Below are 21075 nucleotides of genomic sequence, written 5' to 3' on the forward strand. Positions count from 1 at the left end.
AGGTGTGGGTAAAAAGCCAGTGCCTGTCTCTCTCCAGGGCTCCAGTGTTCAGAGGTAGGCTGCTTCTGAACATGAAGGTTCTATTTATTGACAGAGCTTTCTCTCTGCAGATTTACCCAACCCTTTTCTTTTAAGGTCACCTGAGTTAGCAGCTTTCCCTGCTCACAGTCCTTCGTCTTCAGTAAAGCACCAGAGGTAAGAGGTGAGTTACTGGAGATGTTTGTTGTTGCCCAGGGCAACAGAGATGCCTGAGTGGCTTGGCCAAACCAAGTCAAATGATCTGATGGAGCAAACTCGCATGAAGCCCCCACATCCTCTGCAACACGCTCACAACTTATATTGCAGAGTTGGGAATGTTTCCTGTAGAGAAACATTTGAGAATGCCGGAAAGTTGCTATGTGTTGCTCTCTTGCTCCCACCCCTACTCCTGTGCTTTTATGAGCAGCCGGACACTCAGAAAATGTGGGACAGAGATAAGAAGTAGGAGAAAGTTTCAACCGCAAAATTTATTTGGGCTCCGTCTGTTGTTAAAGGCGCAGGAGCAAGGCCAGGGGCAAAAGGTGGCAACCCGTTGTTTACTCCCTGATCTCTGTCAGGTGCATCCTGTGGTTGCGCCATTTGCATGCCCCCCTTTATGCTAACGAGGCGCCATCGATCATCATTGAGGCGCAGTTGGCTAGGACCGTCTGGCCAATTAGCACTAAATTATGGCTTCCTGCTGTGCCAATATGTTTTCATATCTGGGCAATCCCATTCCATGTTCCCAATCATCCGTCATCATTGTCCCATTGTGACAGCGGTGTGCTGCTCTCCCGTCTTCTAGGGAGACTACAGTCTCTCCTCCCACGCACCTCAAGACGGGCAGGAGACACGCACAGCAACACTGAATTAAGGCAGGGAGAGCAGATCTCTCTTGAGCGTCAATGTCTGCTCCCCCGGCCCGGCCCAAAGCACACCCAAATGTCTCCTGAACTCCTCTTACTTCCAAGTCCTGGGCTCATTCACTTAGGAAGGCTTGAAATAGAAATACAGTCATACCTCGGGTTACAGACGCTTCAGGTTGTGTTTTTTCAGGTTATGGACCGGGTTACTTCCGGGTTTCGGCGGTCGCGCATGCGTAGAAGCGGTAAATCGTGCTTTGCGTAGAAGCGCCAAATCACAACTTGCGCGTGCAGAGACGCGCCGCTGCGAGTTGTGAATGCTGCAGGTTGCGAATGTGCATCCCGCATGGATCACGTTCGCAACCCGAGCATCCACTGTATATCAGAGACTAATTTAGCCTAGTTTGAAAAGGCCTTACAATACAGATCCAGAAGCAGAGGACCCTGAGAGTGGTGAAGGTATTTTTGCCATCTTTATGGTAGCATTCCCCAAACTTGGGGAATTTGCTTTGGATCACAACTCTCATCAGCCCCAGCCAGCATGGCTATGCTGGGTGGTGCTGATGGGAGTTGGAGTCCCAAACATCTGAAGGGCACCAGGTTGGGAAAGGTACCCTAACACTGTTCCTGTAAGGTAGCCCAGTCTTCTAGTCAGCCTCATATAGCTGCTGGACTGAGGCAATTTCCCCTCCTGTGGTTTCCAGCAACTGACATTCAGAAGCATTACTGGCTTCAGCCATGGATGTGGAACATACGTATCATGGATAGTAGCTGTCGATAGCCTTCTCCTCCATGAATTTGCCCAACACTCTTTTAAAGCCATCCAAGCTAGTGCTAGAAACTGAGATATGAAAGCTAGGCGCTAAATGGCACATTAAAGTTAGGTTATGGGTGCAACAATGGAATGTCTAGGCATGCTTTTTATAACAATAATACAAAGCTGAAAATGAATGAACTGCAGCTAAAATATTATGTATTTTTCACATGGTCTAGTCCTTCCCCTGCCCACCCCCCTAATATTCTTGAAAGGGTCTCTTCTCCAGTCTTCAGAGAGTAGCTGAAAGTAGGGAGGCAGAAAAAGGTCCTCCTTTCCTTCCATTCTGCAGTTTTAATCTGAAATCTTAGGTGCAGTCCTGGATCCAGGGCTCAGAAACTGCTAATGCTAATGAAATTCCCCGTCGCAAAATGTGCCTAGAACAATGGGAGTTTCAAACACTGATCCATTTTGCCCCTTTCTGAACTTTTTCCAACTTTGCACCATCCTTTTTGAGGTGAGGTGACCAGATCTGTACACAGAATTCAAAATATTTGGCCCCCCCCAAGTCTATTCTTCCTCAATTGTAGAAGGAGGGAGGTGGGTGCCTATTAATGGTTTTATTTCTGTACATATCCTTTAAATATTGCACCTGTCAGCTTCACAAGTCACCTTGAGCTGCGAAGGAGGCAGGCTATAAAACACTAAGGAACACTGACTTATTAATTTACTTTGTTTTCAGCAAATACAAAAAGGAATGCAAGAAAGGAGTTCTGATCTAGCCAAGTACGTCCACAGCACTGCTTCCGATAATAAATAAAACCCCATCCGTTTCATTTGCCGGATTAGTGATGTTCAGTCTAATCATTAGGCTTTGCTTTCTTCGCTTAGACGTTTGCATGAAGCAAATGAGCGTTATGGAGCCTGTGGACTGCGGCGGAAATACTGATTGCCAGTAAACAATGTGGACATAAAAACTCAAAGGACGGATGATGTGCAGACAGCTGAAGCAGCCTTGGGCCACGTCATAAGGACGTGTCAAAGGTCTCACCTTGTCCAGCATCCACAGCGGGGACCACCAGGCTTGGAGGCAACAGCAGCTGTTGCTTTCTGGCATGTGTCCCCCCCCCCCCCGAAAATGGAGGTTCCATTGAGCCATCGTGGCTGTAAGGTAGATTTCTATCCACCCTCCCATTATTAATTTGTCTCATTGGTTTTTTAAAGCCTTCTAAGCCAGCGCCTGTAATCCTGTGGCAGTGAATCTGTCATTATGTGAGGAAGGACTTCCTTTCATCTGCCCTGAATCACCTGCCAATCAATTTCGCTGGCTGAGCCAGAGTTTTGAGAGAGGCGGAAAAACTCTTCTCTGACCGCTTTCTCTCATGCATGCATAATTTAATAAACCTCTGCCATGCCACCCCCTTTCGTTGCCTTTTTCACTAAAGTAAAAAAGCCACAGACAATCAGGCCTCTGATCCATCTAGTCTGAGGCTCCTGCGCTCTGACATGCAGCGGCCTCAGAAGGCCTCTTCCCAGCCACCTAAAGAGCACTTCTCAAACGGGAGATGTGGGTTTTTTGTTTTTTTTGCATAAAGTATTTTGCTTGGTTTCTGTTTGTTATGTTGTTTTTGCTTTTAAATGAGATTTTGCACACTGCACGCATATATATTTTTTATTGGTTTCCAGTACAGAAATGAAATGAAATAAATACTGGAGATGTCATCGGCTGACTCTGGGACCTCTAGGAGGGGAAGAGGGGTCTGCCTAAAAACTCTCAACACACTTTAACAAACTACATTTCTCATGTGTGTGGTTTTTTTTTTGGAGGGGGGGAAACCATGACTGTTTAAAGTGGGACCTTAGTGCTTTAAATGTGTGGTGTCAATGTGGCCCTGCCACCCTTTTAAGTATGATAAGGTATAATTTGGCTATTGACCCTTACTTGTTCAGTACACGAATCCTAGAAATAATACAGTCGTGCCTTGGAAGCTGAATGGAATCTGTTCCAGAGGTCTGTTTGACTTCCAAAGTGTTTTGAAACCAAGGCACAACTTCTGATTGGCTGCAGGGCAGGAGGTTCCTGCAGCCAATTGGAAACCGTGGAAACCGCTCCAGACGTTCAGGTTCCTAAGAACGTTTGCAAACCGGAACACTGACTTCCAGGTTTGCGGCGTTCGGGAGCCAAAACGTTCGACTCCCAAGGCGTTCGTCAACCAAGGGACGACTGTACTAGGAATAATAGCAAGCTCCCTTATGCATCAGACCTTTGGTCCATCTAGCTCAGTATTGCCTGTCTAAACTGACTGGCAGCAATGGCTCGCTAGGGTTTCAGCCGAGTGTGCGTGTGACTCTCTCAGACACACCTTGACATGCCACTGAAGACTGAACTTGGCACTGTCTGTGTGCAAACCTGCAGCTTTGTCGTTGGGCTACGGTCCTGCCTCAAATGTCAAGGAACCCCAGAGAAATTCACCCCAGTCCTTTCCCAAACACACACAGCCCCATCAGGTCACTGTAGCATTCTCTGATGCAAAATGCATCCACCTGTGGGGGGGGGGGGGCAACCCTCAAGTGAAAAAATACGGATCAATTTTTGAAGGTGGTATAAATCCTGGGACAGGTCAGGGAGTGTCTGCGGGATTCATGGAGGGCAGGGGGAAGCCTGGAAGAGGGGGTTGCTTCTCCTCTTCTCCTTAGACTAGACAATCTCTCTTTAAAGGCTCTCTGCTTTTAAAAAAGAAAGACTGCAAAGGGGGGTGGGAGCCCAGACATCCATGCGATAAACGTCCCCCTAATCGCGTCAGAAGCTAAAAAGCTCCAGCAACAGCCTTCAGGCAGTTGCTCTGATTGGGGGAGCCAGATCTGCCAGCCATTGGCAAAGACACCTGATGGGTTTTTTTTGGGGGGGGGCGGGGGTGGAAGAGTGGAGAGAGCAGTCTGCCTTGGCTGGGAAAATAAGACAAAAGCCCAGACAGATTGTGTCTGAGCTAGTTCAAAAGGAGTCTAACCCAAAGGGCTGGGAGAAAGGTCTTGCCCCTAACTTCCTTACATTTGCTGATTTTATTTGTAACAGGTAAGAAGAGCAAAGATAAGAAGGAGGGGGGCCAAACCATCCTTCCTATCGCACACCTTTCCCCATCCTCCTTCATGAGCAGCACCAGAAAGGAGCAGGAGGCAGAGGGCAGACCACCCCAAAAAGGAGCTCACTCCCACTCCCCCCCCCCATTGCTGGACTCTGTCCTTAACACCTATTTTCATTTATATACCACCTTTTCATCCAAGGAGCTCAAGGTGGTGCACATGGTTCTCCCCCTCCTCATTTTATTCTCACAACAACCCTGTGACATAGGTTAGACTGAGAAGCAGTGAGTAGCCATCAAGGTCACCCAGTGAGCTTCATGGCCAAGTGGGGATTTGAACCTTAGTTTCTCCCCGGTCCTAGCCTGACAGTCTAACTGCTACACCAAATTGGCTCTCTTTTCTTTCAGGGACCTTTGCATGTGGGACACAACTGGCCCACCCAGAAATATAATTTGCCCCAGTTTACTCCTGCTTTTGAAACTGTTTTCTGGTAATGCCACTGCCCTCCCTCCCTAATGACAAGAAATTGGCCCCATAATTGCCTTGAAACCAGGCCGCTGCAATGTACATGTATTGGGGGGCGCAGGAGCATTGTGTGTGTTGGGGAGGGTAAGAATTGTCTCATATGACTCTTGCGAAGCTGTGGCCAGTGAAGGAGGCAGCGATCCAGCACCCGCGGCAAATAATGTGTGATGCTGTTCTAGGTGGAGGGGTCTTGGTCATTTGCAGAACACCTGCGTTGCACGCAGATGGCCCCAGGTTCAATCCCCAATGGCACCTCCAGATAGGGCTTGTGGTGTCCCCTGCCTGAAACCCTGGAGAGCTGCTGTTGCCAGTCAGTACAGACAATACTGAGCTAGATGGACCAATGTTCTGACTCTGTATAAAGCAGCTTCCGAAGCTCCTGTGTTGTGCTCCCATCTCTCTGGCTGCACCGTAATGAATCACAGCTGTGTGTGAGGGCGCACACACACACACACACACACACACACGGATATTGTAGTTACTGATGGCGAAGGAAAGGCAGTTTCATTTCTGCACCACAGATTCCATCTCTGAGATCCAGTGCTGGAAAAGGCGTCCCGATGGGGGAGAAATGCTGTTCGGCTTATATTCTTAATGCTACTCTACCTCATTCACACTTCCCAAGGGAGTATGTGCACTGAAACACATCCGTCCTCCCGAAGTTGGAAATTCTTCTGAATTATGTGATGTAGTTCATGTACCAGAAATACGCATACAAAAATGCATGCATATATTGGAAGGCAGCATGCACAAAAATTGCATCTATTACAACATACAAAAAATGCCTTAAATCAGGGGAGTTGGTTTACAAAGGTATGTATATTGGGCAGAACCGCATACAAAAATGTATGCACACTAAGATACTGAAAGATCTTCATGACAACTTTAAAATGAATAAATAAATTGCAAACCGATGAGGACATATTGCGAAATGGATTTAAGACTGGAAAGATGGAGACAAGGAGAGAAGGGGAAAACAAAAAACAAAACTTAGGGACCAATTTCTAGACCGTTGTTCCTATACTGACCAGTTGGCACAGTTCAAAGGCAGGAGGTGCCCAATGGAACTGGGCCTTGGGCAAAGCTGATGAAATGAGCTCTATTTCCTATTTCCTCTTCCACTGAGGCAGTCTGAAGTAATGGCTGCCCACAGATGACACCTGATTTCTCTGGGCAGTCCTTTCCCCCCTCAACAATGGAGAAATGTCTTGATGTGATTCCGTATCCCTAACAGGAAAGGGGTGTGTGACTGCATTTGGAATAATGTGCACAGTTCTGGTCACTTGACCTCAAAAAGGATATTGTAGGGCTAGAGAAAGTGGAGACAAGGGCAAAGTTTTTCTCTCTCTCATATGACACTAGAACTCATGAACATCCAACAAAGCTGAGTGGGCAGACAAAACAAAGGCCTTCTTCACTCAGCACACAGTTAACCTATGGAACTCCTTCCCACAGGAGGCAGTGATGATGGCCACTGTAATAACAAGATGCTGGACTAGATGGGCCCCTTCTGGTCTGATCCAGCAGGCTCTTCTTGCATTCTTATGGAGATGGGCCTCCAATTTCTCTTGGCTGGAACTGCATGCAACACACTTTGGGAGGTAAATAAGCACACATCCATGCCACGGCATGCTACCAGTGTCTCCTTTATGACCCTTCCAGCTCTGTCCTTCTCTCTATCCGCAAACCACCACCCCCCCAAAAAAAAAAATTCTGCTGCTTTAACACTTTTTATAGCAACTGGGTAAGGCAGCAGTGAGAGCGTGTAAATTTCAAAAGACAGTTTCCCTTTCTGCCTGGAAGGCACCAGAGCGCAGCCAGGATTAGCGTCTGCGGATGCCGGCTTGGGTGCCTGCCAGAACCAGGGAAATCTTTGGCACTACAGTGGCTCAGATGAGGGAGAGGGAAGCGGATCAAGTCACTCCCCAATGGCCAGCCAGTGGCTGCATGATAGTTGTGGGAGGAAACAGGGCTGGTGGGAGGACAACACGCCTAAGCGGAAGATTGCTCTGTGCAAGCAACTAACAAACTCAGCACCAGAGGAGCAGGAAGTCCTTCTTCATGCAGCGCAAAGAGAAACAATGGAACTCACTCCTGCAGGAGGCAGTCTGGGTGGCTTTAAGAGAGGATTGGACCAATGCATGGAGGCTATCATGATGGCTATGCTCTGCCTACACCATGGGTAGGCAAACTAAGGTCCGGGGGCCGGATCTGGCCCAATCACCTTCTAAATCCGGCCAGCGGGCGGTCCGGGAATCAGTGTGTTTTTACATGAGTAGAATGTGTCCTTTTATTTAAAATTGTTCTCTGGGTTATTTGTGGGGCATAGGAATTCGCTCACTCCCCCCCCCCCATATAGTCTGGCCCCCCACAAGGTCTGAGGGACAGTGGACCGGCCCCTTGCTGAAAAAGTTTGCTGACCCCTGGCCTACACAGTTGGAGGCAGCAATACTTCTGAATACCACTTTCTGGAAGCCACAGGAAAGGGGAGGGGTCTTGTGGTTGGGTCCTGCTTTTGGGTTTCCTACAGTCATCTGGTTGGCTACTGTGAGAACAGCATGCAGGACTAGAAGGACCAATGGCTTGATAGCCAGCAGGCTCTTATTAAGTTCTGATTGATGATGATGGTAAATAGCTGTGTGCAAAAGCCCCAGGCTCCTAATTTGGAGAGCCTCTCCCTTCAGCTTAGCTTCCCAACTAAGATCAAGGCTTGCAGGGGGGCTATCAATAGCTGCCCCTCACAAGAGACTTTATCTATCTATCTATCTATCTATCTATCTATCTATCTATCTATCTATCTATAAGATTCATTATCTTCCCATCTGTTTGGAGAGCTCCGTCATTGTTGCCCCAGCCATGTGTTATTGATGGTGCTCTGCAACTGCTTGCAGGTGGTGCCAGAATTGGATCTTTAGGCGGATGGAAGGAACTAAAGCCCTAATGTATCATCTCTTGATAAAAATTGATCTCCTCCCCTTCTCCCGGTTGCTCTTTAATATTAGCCTGGAGTTCATTTTTTGCCCAGTTACAGAGCAAAGCCATTGACTGGTCAATGTATCATGAATCATTAGCTTGGCAAAGTGCGTGTGAGGCACGGGTGCTCCAGGGTGCTCTTGCAGGCTCACTCTCACCAATTCCAGACAACCCAAAAGAGAATTAGGATGTGCTCTCAAAGCCCTTACCTACAAAGTCCCTACAGCTTTAACCATAATGCAAAGGCAAGGCAAGGAAGCTGAGTTAAATGAAATTGAACAAGCACAGAGCAACATGTCTGGTCTCCTTGGGTGATCAAGGAGTGCTTCCAGCCGACCAGTCAGACAAACTCTATCAAAGTGTCTTCCCTATGAAGAAAGGCTGCAATATTTGAAGACGAAGTGAGTGGATATCCAATGAAGCTGAATGTTGGAAGATACATAACAGTGCACAGTTAATGTATGGAAACCAGGCCGCACAGGAGGCAGTGATGGCTTCCAGCTTAGATGGCTTTAAAAGAGGATTAAATAAATTCATGGAGAAGTCTATCAAGGGCTACTAGCCAAAATGGCTCTGCTCTGCTTCCATGGTCAGCGGCAGCAATGTTTCTGAATACCAGTTGCTGGAGGCGACGGGAGGGGAGAGGGCTCATGTCCTGCTTTTGGGCTTCCTATTGGGGCATCTGGTTGGGCACCGTGAGAACAGGATGCTGGACTAGTGGGCTACTGGCCTGATGCAGCAGGCTTACGTTATGCTCTTATCTTAAAGCTGCCTCTTCGCTTTCCCCCTTTAAGGTAGGCTAGGATGATTTCTTTTAATATAAGCACACATATATCCTAAAGCATATAAAGAGCAAAGGGATTTGAGATGCATCCACCCCCTTATATTTTGATTAGGACTGTCACCCAATTAAATAAATCTTGATCACTTAATCCTACAAGTTTAATTGATATGCTCTTAAATTTGTAGCTGAAGAAAATAGTTCCAGGGGAAAACCACTTTATTTTTGTTTGCTTTACTGTATGTGGGTGTTGCAGTTGGCACCATCTTTGAAGACACACACATGCACAGAGAAAAGGAAATCCTCTTCTAAGATGCTGTTTGCCATCTGCTTTTTTAAACATGTTATTTTATTTTTACAAAAAATATAAAAAAATCAATTGGCTGCCTGATGAATTGGGAGGCAGTTTCTTCCCCGATCAAAATATTTTCCAATAGAACCGTCTGACTGATGTTCACCCAAAAATTGCAGCATTAATTTGCAAAGCTTAAAAGTGGAAAAGTAGAGATGAAATGGCAAATTCTAACAGAGGCATTTCCTCCTCTGTTTTCCACCTACAACTTGCATTTGTTTCAATGGGGGCTTGCCAGGGTAATTTGCCCAGGGAACTGGGCCCTAAGAGAGGATGAAATCTAAGGTCTTGCAACATCCATTTGTCTGACCTCAGATGTGAAGCAAACAGCAGCTCAAAGGCCACAAAGTTAAGGCTTCTGAGAGTCAGTATGGTGTGAAGGGGTAGTGGTTAGAGTGTTGAACTAGGACCTGGGAAACCTGGGTTCAAATCCTCACTTGGCCATGAAGCTCACTGAGCCTTTCAGACTAACCTACCTCATAGGGTTGTTGTGAGGACTAAATATGGAGCGGGAGAACCATGTCTGCCACCATGAGCTCCTTGGGAGGAAAAAAGGTAGGCTACAAATGCAATAAATAAGTAAATATATAAAGGTATGCAATGTTTGTTTGATTTTACCTTTGCAAGTTCTAGGAAATTCAGTGCAATGTACATTTTGAGAAAAGTACATTTTGAGAAAAGTACATTTTGAGAAAAGTACATTTTGAGAAAAGTACATTTTGAGAAAAGTACACTGTTAGATTGCTTTGTAGCACACCAAAAAAGACCAGAATAAAAGCAAAGCTGGAGCTGGATTTAGAGTTCTTACTTCACCCACAAGAACCCTTTGCTCTGACTGTAAGGAAAGCAGACCGGCTCAAAGGCTCCGCTGCCAAGCAACAGATCCATCCTGGGTTATCTTGAGCACGATTTCCCACAAGATGCAGTTTACTAACATCATGAGTTGCCAGTGTGGTGCCCATAGAGGATGTTTCTGGCCCCCGTAGGTCTCCCTGCTACTGCTAAAATCAGGTTTGAAATAAGAATTCTGTTGCAGACAACAGAATTAGGTTGCAGTGTATACGTCTGTGTGTTTGTGTGTGTATGTGCTCATGGATCCAAAAGGGTTGGTGGCCACAGTATTAATGCACGATCGACAAAGGTTCTCTGGGTGGTTTGCATGATAAGGGGAAAAAAGATAAAAATGTGAAATCTAAAAGAATAAGTACAGAGATAGAAAAAAGCAACCTGCAGAGAACAGCATCAGAACAAAGGATCTAAAAGGACTAAAAGCTCACAGGGTGGGTGTCAGGCAAGCCTCTCTGGGGAATTCCACAACCTGGGCACCAACAGTGAGAAGGCCCCCTTCTTCGAGAAGGCCAAGGGTCAGGAACACAGGGGAGTGAAGGGAATAAGCCAACAAACAGCCTGGAAGTGTTCAACACCAAGTCCAAGACCAACTCCGTTAGCTCAAGTGGCAGGTGAGGAGAGGTAGTAAAGCATCCTCTAATCTAGCTTTCCCCAACCTGGTGCCCTCCAGATGTTCTGAACCACACTGTTGGCTGTGGCTGATGGGAGTTGTGGTCCAAAACAGTGGTGTTGGCTGGGGTCAGTGGGAATCAATGGGATTCCAAAGTGGCCATGCTGGCTGGCTGGATTTCTCACAGGCATCTGGTTGGCCACTATGAGAACAGGATGCTGAACTAGATGCCTGCCAGCCCCTTTGGCCTGATCCTGCAGGCTGTCCTGTTCTTAGACTACACCATGTTGTTTGGGGCTGAAGGGAGTTTGCAGTCCCATACATTTGGAGGGCAAGGTATTGGGGACAGCTGCTCTAATGTGTCCCGAGTCCCCAGCACAAGATGCAGGTACCCAAGATTGGTGCTCAAATGGGGAGGAAGCCTAGAGAGGGAGGTGGAATATTTACAGACTCCCCCCCCCACAAGTATTTTATTTCTGTATGCCAGATTTGTGGGCTGACATACTTCCTGCAGGCGGAAGACAGGCCGCCTTCCACTTTAAAATGCCTCATCGGCACTGATTCTAACCGCAACAATGTGGGCTGGCCGGCCATTTATGATGTGGGCCACGCAGGTCCGACGTTTGTTCCAGGTGCCGCAAATCAGCACCAGCCGGCAGGATCGGCAAACAGCCTTTGCTATTTATTCAACACGCCATCCGTGCCAAGAGTGTTTATTTAACTGGGAGGCATTGATGAAGGGCATGGAGAGGTGGCAGGGACGGCAATTCCCTTTTCCGAAGCAATCATTTTCACGGAAGGGGAAAGGGAGGCCGTTGAGATGCACACGCTGAATATTCAGCAGCCCGCCCACAAGGCGGCTGAATTCGGGAAGCCGATGTGACCCGACGCTCGGGGAGGAATTAGCAAGCTGTGTCAGATCGGCACAGTTCAACGCAACAGAAATGCCACGAAGCATCAAAAAGCATCGCTTGGGGGCCGCCAGCTGGACACATCACCCCTCCTGCCTCCACCTCCCGCAGCAGGTGAACTGTAAGGGGGTGGCCGTGACACAGCGTCTCCTACAATCAGCCTCAGAATGAGATCTGGAGAGCCCAGCAAAACTGGACAAAGCCATAAGGGGTGTGAGCAATGCAACTCCTTGCACACAGAAAACAAGCATGCCAAGAAGATGGCTAGGATGGGGCTTCTCTCTCTCTCTGACATGCTAGGATTCTCATGTGCAGGGATTTTTTTAACTGCATGGCACAGCATTCTGTTAGCTCCCTTGCCTATGGCATTGTCTAAATCAGGGGTCGGCAACCTGTGGCCCATGGGCCACAAGCGGCCCACAGTGGTTGTTTAAACAGCCCCGGAGCTGCCCCCGAACCGAGGCACGCGCTCGGTGAGTCCCTGCACGCTGCGCTAAACCGGTGCAGTGCGGAGACTCACTTCTGCAGCACCAGAAATTGCATCTGCGTAGACGCAATCCGGCCCACTGAGTGATCTCCGCGGGAGTGAACCGGCCCTGGCGAGGTAAACCTTGCCGACCCCTGGTCTAAATCACTATAGCAGACACCTATCTAAAGAGTCAAGGTTCAACAATCAAGATTTGGTTGTGCTTAGAATAAATCCGTAAGTGGGAAAATGTTTCCTTATACCAAGATGAGGATTATATTGAAATACAGAGAAACTGTTCTAGCTATAGGAAATGAATGCTGTGAGGTTGACGGAAGTAAAAAAACAGAAGAATAATTAAAAGGGCAGTACCTTGGCAGAGAAATGACATTCTGGGATGTCTATTATAATTATTTTGTACTATATTTATGTTCTTACTTTTTGTGTTTGCTCTGTTTTTGCTTTGTTTTCATTTCTTTCCCCCCTTTCTCTCTACTTTTCTTCTTTTTTGTCTTTAGCTGATATGTTTGTATGCTTTGTTTTGTTTGTATTTGCATAATTCAATAAAAATAATTAAAAAATAAAATAAATCACTATAGCAGAAACACCTCTTATGAAGACGAGCCCTACTGTATTAGCCCAAGGGTCCATCAATCCCAGCAGTTAGTTGCCCACAGTGGCCAACCCAAACACAGGGCGGGAAGGCAACAAGTCCCTGCTGCTGCCGGGCAAGATGTGTCCCCCTGTTATTTAGAGATACACTTCCTCTGAATAGGGAGGCTCCATTTAGGTGCCATGGCCAATAGATGCTGACAGGCGCACCGCCAGCCACCAATGTATCTGATCCAACTGCCATGTGGAAATTTAGTATTAGCAGGAAGGAAATAAAAACACCTAAACAACGGAAGCAATGACACAACCTTCACCAGATGTTTTGGACTACAAGTCCCATCAGCCACAACCATCATACGACCATGCTGGTTGGGGCTGATGGGACCGGCAGTCCAAACATAGGCTGGATGGCCACCCAGCAGGGTTTATTTAGCTGCAATTCCTGCCTTGCAGGGGGTTGGACTAGATGACCCTTGGGGTCCCTTCCAACTCTACAATTCTATGATTCTATGCCAAGCGTGGATGGCAGCTCCCTCCTCCCTCGGCCCTCCGATGAGCTGAACCTCAAATGCCTTTTCCTGCCTTGAGGTACCTTGGCTGATGCAAGGAGAGCTCTGGCTCAGCAGCGCTAACTACCTCCTCCCCTTAATGCCGCCTGGCAGCAGCTGAGGAGCCTGGCTCTGTTGTGCCAGGGAGCCTCCATCGTCTCTTTTCCCTACAAGCAGCCAAGTAGCTGCAAGGGCCTCAGCAAATTGAGAAGTGACATCCCTATGTGCACCAGGGTGGTGAGACAGAGGCCCTTGTCGATGTGTGAGATGAGAACCCACAAGCAAAGCGAAGGACCCACAGACTGGTCATTTTCCCAGAGTGAAAATGGATTGGTGATTAAACCAGTCTGGGAATTATGGCTCTGGGACGGGAACAGGGGAGTCTCCCAACAGCTCTGAGCACCCTTAGCAAACTGCAGCTCCCAGAATTCTTTGGGGGAAGCCATGACTGTTTCAAGTAGTATCACGGCACTTTAAATGTATGGTGCAAATGTGGCATAGGTTTCCTGACTCTAGCTGACGAGCGCCTGCCTGCGTCAGTTTCTCAGACCCTGCTGATGACTGTTACAAAGCCAAGGTAGGCCCCAGGCCTGAGGCCTCCACCACCACTGCCTCCCTGGATTCTGTTCACGATGCTAACAGGAGAGAGGGTGGAGCAAGCAAGAAAGCAAGCTTAGCCAGTGGTGGTGTAGTGGTTAGAGCGTTGGACTATGAACTCGGAGACCAGGGTTTGAATCCTGACTCAGCCATGAAGCTCACTGGCTGTGACCTTGGGCCAGTCACTCCCTCTCAGTGTAAGCAACATACCTCCTAGGGTTGTTATGAGGATAAAATGAAGAGACGCACATGAGCTCCTTGGTGGGATATAAATGTAAGTAAATAAAGACACTGACCCCCGAAGCAGGAGGCCACACGCAGCTGGACATTTGCTGGGCCACACTGGAAGAAGGCCCCTTGCCTTGACAATACTGCTCTTCCCCACAAAGCACTGTGAGGTTTCTCCATTTCTCACACCCTGCCTCTTAAGCGATACGAGTGACCTGCCTGAAACCCTCACAAATTCTGCAGCCATCGCAGTTGACAAGTAAGATAATACATGATGGCTCACCCACAAAACAGGTGGCTTTGGGTGTGTTTGTGGCCTGCCCATGTTGAAAATCCAGGCGTGCCACCGCACAAGCATGCAACGAAATGGGATGTGGACCCTATGGCGTCCCCCTCCACTGTAAACCGCATGAAAAGCCTCACGGCAGGTTTCCTGGGACAGAAGGCCCAGACAAGCAGATGTCCTCATGCCGTGGCGCCCTGCCAGTCAGCAACAACACCTCCCAGCGCAGACAAGCATATGGCAGGCGGCTGGTCCTCCCCTGGCACCGAGGCACCGTATGGCATCACTGCAAGGGAACCAGCCCTGCCAATGTTATCCGATACCAGCCCAGAGGAGGGGGATCATCTGGTTGCTTTGTCCCCCTGTGGAGTGAAGGAGGTCAGGGGAAGGGGAGGTCTTAACAAGGGCAGCGATATTGCGGGTTGGCAGACTCTGAACAAGCTGAAGGCACCTTTGCCAACCTGGCGTCCACCGGATGTTACTCCCATCAGCCTCAGCCAGCATGGCTGCAGGAGTCGTTGTCCAAATCATCAAGAGGGCAGCAGGTAGATGCAGCAGCCTCTGTAACAACCAAGGCTCAGCAAAACAAGCCTTTGATCTGAGATACCGAAATTCAAAATCCTGCCTCAACTGCGCTACTCTTTCTTGTCTCTCTCCCTGCGCCTTGAGTCGTCAATTTATTTCTTCATTTAGGCCACTTCTGTGCCACTTAATATATGAAAAATATCTCGAAGCGGTGTACGTGAAACTAAAGCAACAACAGACAAGTTAACAACTACTTTTACAAATATACAGAGTTACATATAAAAATGTTACATTAATACATAAGGAACACGGGAAGCTGCCAGATCTGCAGGATGGGGACTGGATGCTCTTTGAAAACATGGGTGCCTACAGAGCAGCTGCTGCTTCTACTTTCAATGGACTCCAGAGGCCAACAATACACAATGTAATGTCAAGGCCAGCATGGCAATTGATGCCACAAATAAAGGAGCAAGGTTTTCAAGCTGAAGTGGAAGAGCAAGGATGTCACTTTGCCACTCTCACACGCCTGGGAAAGTGGAATTGAACACTATCTGGCAGCTTCTACTTCAGCGAGGACTGATAGATATAGTTTTGGCTAACATGCAATTTTAGGAATAGAGTCTTAGGGCTCTGGGGACCATTAACTTAATCCTTGCTAGAATTTTAAAATGTTTTGAACAGCCAAGGTGGTGTAAATGTAACGGAATACACAACTAGCAGCTGGAGGGGGAGGAGAGGGCAGAGAGCTGTGAGTGAGGGGGGGCCCTTTTCCCAACCTCTGGACCCCCAGGGAAACTCAAGAAACCTGCTGTACCTGGAACTGGGTGTGAAGTGTGCAGCTGAATGGGGCACAGCTGTGGGCAGCCTGAGGAAGTACCACCCACCTTGGACCTGCCATAAAAACCATGTCCAGAGTGAGAGATTTGGGTGATGTTGGCTGTTTCCAGGAACTCTTATCATCATGAAATGTTGTGGGTGAGCTGAGAGCTTGTTAGGTCCTGGGTGAGAACTCAGAAGTTGAGAGGTGTGTCAGAAGGAAAATGAATTGATATTGATTTATATATATTAATAACTTTGTATTAATGTTACATATGTTTTTATAATATTTTGTTTAAGTTGCCTGTTGTTGCTTCAGTTTTTTTGGACACCATTTAGAGATATTGTTTAATATATTGTTATAGAAATCAAAATAATCCATCCATCCATCTAGTAAGTCCATTGGTTTGCCCAGCTCAGTAATGTCCACACTGACTTGCAGCAGCAATCTAGGATTTCAGGCAGGGAATCTCTCCCAAGGAATTGATGATTTGGTTAAAGATCAGAAAATGTGTGTTTATAACAGCTTTAAAAATATTTCTAAAAAGAAGAATGTAAGAACAAGCCAAAGAGTCCAATGTAATGCACACTTACCACTGCTTTTAGTTTAGTGAAATTGTAGTAACTTACCACATAGAATCTTGGGAGTTATAGTATGTAGAGGATATTTAGTGTCTTTCTTAAACTAGCCCCCAGGAGTTTCCTAGGGAAACTAAATGGCATAGGAATCCTATGGATGCATGTCTATTCAGAAGTAAGCCACAGAAACTTCAGTGAGACTTATTCTCAGCTATCAGTGAATGGTAATGCAGCCTTAAACTGATCTATAACTGTAGTGCACAGACACTCAAACGGCATGGAAGAGGAAGTATTTATACAGTGGCTGCCAAAATTAATCTTTACACACATCCCCTGCCCCAAATGGATAAATAAAAGCACATGTTATAAGGAGAAACACCAACAGGTCAGCTGCCCCTAGCACAAGACTCAGCCTTGGCAAACAACAAAATCTGAAAGCGCATGAGCCTGAAGGCCCTTTCCTACCTTGACCCCGCGGATCCGGAACTCAGCCAGGGCGCGGCTCATCTTGGAAGCTGCTGTGGTGTGGTCTTTGCCGTGAGCAATGACTTTCACCAGGAGGGAGTCGTAGTGTGGCGAGATGATGGCCCCCTGAAAGGCGGAGGCACTGTCCAGTCGGATCCCCATGCCCTCGCCACTCCGGAAAACCTAGAGGAGGAGAGGTCCACAAGGTCAAGAAGAGTCTCTCAGGAAAATAACACATAGTGTTTGATTGATGATCGATTGAATGCATACTAGTTGACTGCAGGCTTCCACATCTGTGGTTATTCTTGGATTTAGTTATGATTTTGATGCTGAAATTCTTGGCTCAAAGATATGAATTGTAGCAGCTAGAAATGCTCCTCTGAAATATGAGGTGAGCATTACAGGCCCCCAAAGTTCTTCCCTTTAAAGTTTCAAACTAAATATCTTAAGATTACAACTCAGACAACCCCAATAACCCCAGAATTTTAGCTTTACTTTATTTATATACTTCAAATATGGACCAATTGAGAAGTAAGGCATTAATAACACATTTATTAACAGCAGCTAGAACAGTAATCGCTAGAACTTGGAAAACCTTGTAATTAATGAATATTGATCACTGGTAAAACATAGACTGGCAAACAGCCCATAATGGAAAAGCCGTTGCAAAAACTGGAAGGTAGCAATGAGAGACGGGGTGGGGAAGATACTTTTTATACTGCATGGTGTGATTTTGTAAATATACAAATGGAATAACACACAGACGAGAAATACCTACAACATACAGTCTTGGGGAAAAGAAAGTGCACCCCCTTCGGATTATGTGGTTTTACATATCAGGACATAATACCAATCATTTGTTCCTTAGCAGGTCTTGAAATTAGGTAAATGCAACCTCAGATGAAGAATAACACATGACATATGTCTCGTGATTTAATTAATAGAAACAAAGCCAAGATAGAGAAATCATGTGTGGAAAAACTAAGTACACCCTTACTGCTTCCATAGGAATTAAGAGGTTAAGTAGCAGACAGGGGATGCTAATCAAATGTCCTTGCTTAACTGATCATCAGCAAGTGTGCCCACCTCTATAAAAGCAGAAGTTTTAGCAGTTTGCTGGTCTGGAGCATTCAGGTGTGCCAAGGAGGAAAGACAATACATTCCCCTTCAGCCTCACACAGTGTTGGGGTTAGTAAGCTGCCTTTCACAGAGTGTAACCACTGGTCCATACAACTCAGTGTTTCCCACACTGACTGGCAGCAACTCTCTAAGACTCCAGAGAGGGAATCTTTTTCTTCCCTACCTGAAGATGCTGCCAAGAATTGAGCCTGGGACTTTCTGTGTGCAAAGAAGGTGCTCTAACTACTGAGTTCATCTCTTCCTTTTAAGAAACTCGACACCTTTAAACACACTCGCTCTCCAACCCACCCAGGCTTTCTCCAGGCAAATCTAATGACGAAAGTGGGGTGATCATTCTCTTTCTGGAGACAACTGTCATTCTCTCCTGGACAATGACAGTTCTCTTTCTCAAGCTCTGGGAGGAAGACCTTTCATTGCCTACAGACAGCCACCCAATCTTAAACAACTCCTAACCCACAACGCGGGTGGCGCTGTGGGCTAAAGCCTCAACGCCTAGGGCTTGCCGATCGAAAGGTCGGCGGTTCGAATCCCCGCGGCGGGGTGCGCTCCCGCTGTTCGGTCCCAGCGCCTGCCCACCTAGCAGTTCGAAAGCACCCCCGGGTGCAAGTAGATAAATAGGTACCGCTTACCAGCGGGAAGGTAAACGGCGTTCCGTGTGCGGCTCTGGCTCGCCAGAGCAGCGATGTCACGCTGGCCACGTGACCCGGAAGTGTCCCCGGACAGCGCTGGCCCCCGGCCAATAAATGTGAGATGGGCGCACAAACCCCACAGTCTGTCAAGACTGGCCCGTTCGGGCAGGGGTACCTTTACCTTTACCTTTTAACCCACAATAATACTACAACCAGACTTAACACAGACACTGGCACCAGAGCCTGCAATAAACTCAGATGCCAACTTTGCTGCCACATACACCCGGACAACACCATTACTGGCCCCAACAACATCACACATACCATCTCGGGACTATTTAATTGCTCATCGTCTAACATTGTGTATGCCATCAAATGCCAACAGTGTCCTTCAGCTCTCTATATTGGACAAACAGGCCAAACCTTACACCAAAGAATAAACGGACATAAATCTGACATCAAGAATCACAAAACAGAGAAACCAGTAGGAGAACACTTCAATCTCCCAGGACATTCTATACAAGATCTCAAAGTAGCTGTTTTACTACAAAGGAATTTCAGAAATAGACTGGAAAGAGAAGCTGCTGAATTACAACTCATTACCAAACTTAAAACCATGGAAAGACCTGGGCTGAACAAAGACATTGGATTCTTATCTCACTATACATGACTAAACCATTTCTCACCTTCTCACCCCTTGCCTTTTCCTGTAAGACCTATTACAGTCGTTAAGAGTCGTCAACAGACTCATCTCAGCTATCTGCCAATCTCCCATTCCCACCACCCTTCTGAGTAATACCCCTCCCCACCTTCTCACTATATAGAAGGATCTGGCAACTTCTGTTTCAGTGTATCTGAAGAAGTGTGCATGCACACGAAAACTGGTCTTTAAGGTGCTACTGGAAGGAATTTTTTTTATTTTGAAAACTGTAAGAATAGCCTTGCTGGATGAGGCCTAGCCCAGCATCCTGTTCTCACAATGACCAACCAGATGCCCCAATGGGAAACCCACAAGCAGGATTCAAGCACAAGAGCGACTCCTGTGGCTTCCAGCAAGTAGATTTCAGAAGCATTGCTGCTTCCAGCTGTTGAGGCAGAGCAGAGCCATCATGACTAGTAGCCATTATGAGTCCTCTCTCCATGAATCTGTCTAATTCATTAGTCCCTTTAACTTGCACAATGCCCCGCCCCCCGCAGGATTTAGGTTTGATGAGGCCCTAAGCTACTGAGGGTAATGGGGCCCTTTATACGTCCAGCTGTCCTTTGTCAACAACAAATGGTCGCTTTTTTGTGTTGAATATATGCTATATGATAATTTATGGGCCTAGTAAGTATCTAAAGGTGCTACACTCAATATGCTAGCAAGTTTGGAAAACTCAGCAGTGGCCAGAGGATTGGAGAAGATCAGTCTACATTCCAATCCCAAAGAAAGGCCAAAGAATGCTCCAACTACCGCACAATTGCACTCATTTCACATGCTAGCAAGGTTATGCTTAAAATTCTACAAGGAAGGCTCAAGCAGTATGTGGACCGAGAACTCCCAGAAGTGCAAGCTGGATTTAGAAGAGGCAGAGGAACCAGAGACCAAATTGCAAACATGCGCTGGATTATGGAGAAAACTTAGAGAGTTCCAGAAAGACATCTACTTCTGCTTCATTGACTATGCAAAAGCCTTTGACTGTGTCGACCACAGCAAACTATGGCAAGTTCTTAAAGAAATGGGAGTGCCTGATCACCTCATCTGTCTCCTGAGAAATCTCTATGTGGGACAAGAAGCTACAGTTAGAACTGGATATGGAACAACTGATTGGTTCAAAATTGGGAAAGGAGTACGGCAAGGCTGTATATTGTCTCCCTGCTTATTTAACTTATATGCAGAATTCATCATGCGAAAGGCTGGGCTGGATGAATCCCAAGCCGGAATTAAGATTGCCGGAAGAAATATCAACAACCTCAGATATGCAGATGACACAACCTTGATGGCAGAAAGTGAGGAGGAATTAAAGAACCTTTTAATGAGGGTGAAAAAGGAGAGCGCAAAATATGGTCTGAAGCTCAACATCAAAAAAACGAAGATCATGGCCACTGGGCCCATCACTCCTGGCAAATAGAAGGGGAAGAAATGGAGGCAGTGAGAGATTTTACTTTCTTGGGCTCCATGATCACTGCAGATGGTGACAGCAGTCACGAAATTAAAAGACGCCTGCTCCTTGGGAGAAAGGCGATGGCAAACCTAGACAACATCTTAAAAAGCAGAGACATCACCTTGCCAACAAAGGTCCGTATAGTAAAAGCCATGGTTTTCCCAGTAGTGATGTATGGAAGTGAGAGCTGGACCATAAAGAAGGCTGATCACCGAAGAATTGATGCTTTTGAATTATGGTGCTGGAAGAGACTCTTGAGAGTCCCATGGACTGCAAGAAGATCAAACCTCTCCATTCTGAAGGAAATCAGCCCTGAGTGCTCACTG

At 46.9% G+C, this 21075-nt stretch overlaps 1 protein-coding gene across 12 annotated transcripts in view; it reads right to left on the bottom strand.

Annotated features, from left to right (window-relative positions):
• Positions 1–21075, bottom strand: part of PC (pyruvate carboxylase) — a 256716-nt gene that overhangs the window by 62380 nt on the left and 173261 nt on the right. For all 12 annotated transcript variants that reach the window (XM_082203891.1, XM_082203884.1, XM_082203887.1 and 9 more), the window contains one exon: positions 16837–17019. In XM_082203891.1, the coding sequence (XP_082060017.1) occupies positions 16837–17019 (183 nt within the window). The remainder of the gene's footprint in view (positions 1–16836; positions 17020–21075) is intronic.

This window comes from Podarcis vaucheri (assembly GCF_965113315.1).
Source record: "Podarcis vaucheri genome assembly, chromosome: 16".
In the NCBI taxonomy this organism is placed as follows: domain Eukaryota; kingdom Metazoa; phylum Chordata; class Lepidosauria; order Squamata; family Lacertidae; genus Podarcis; species Podarcis vaucheri.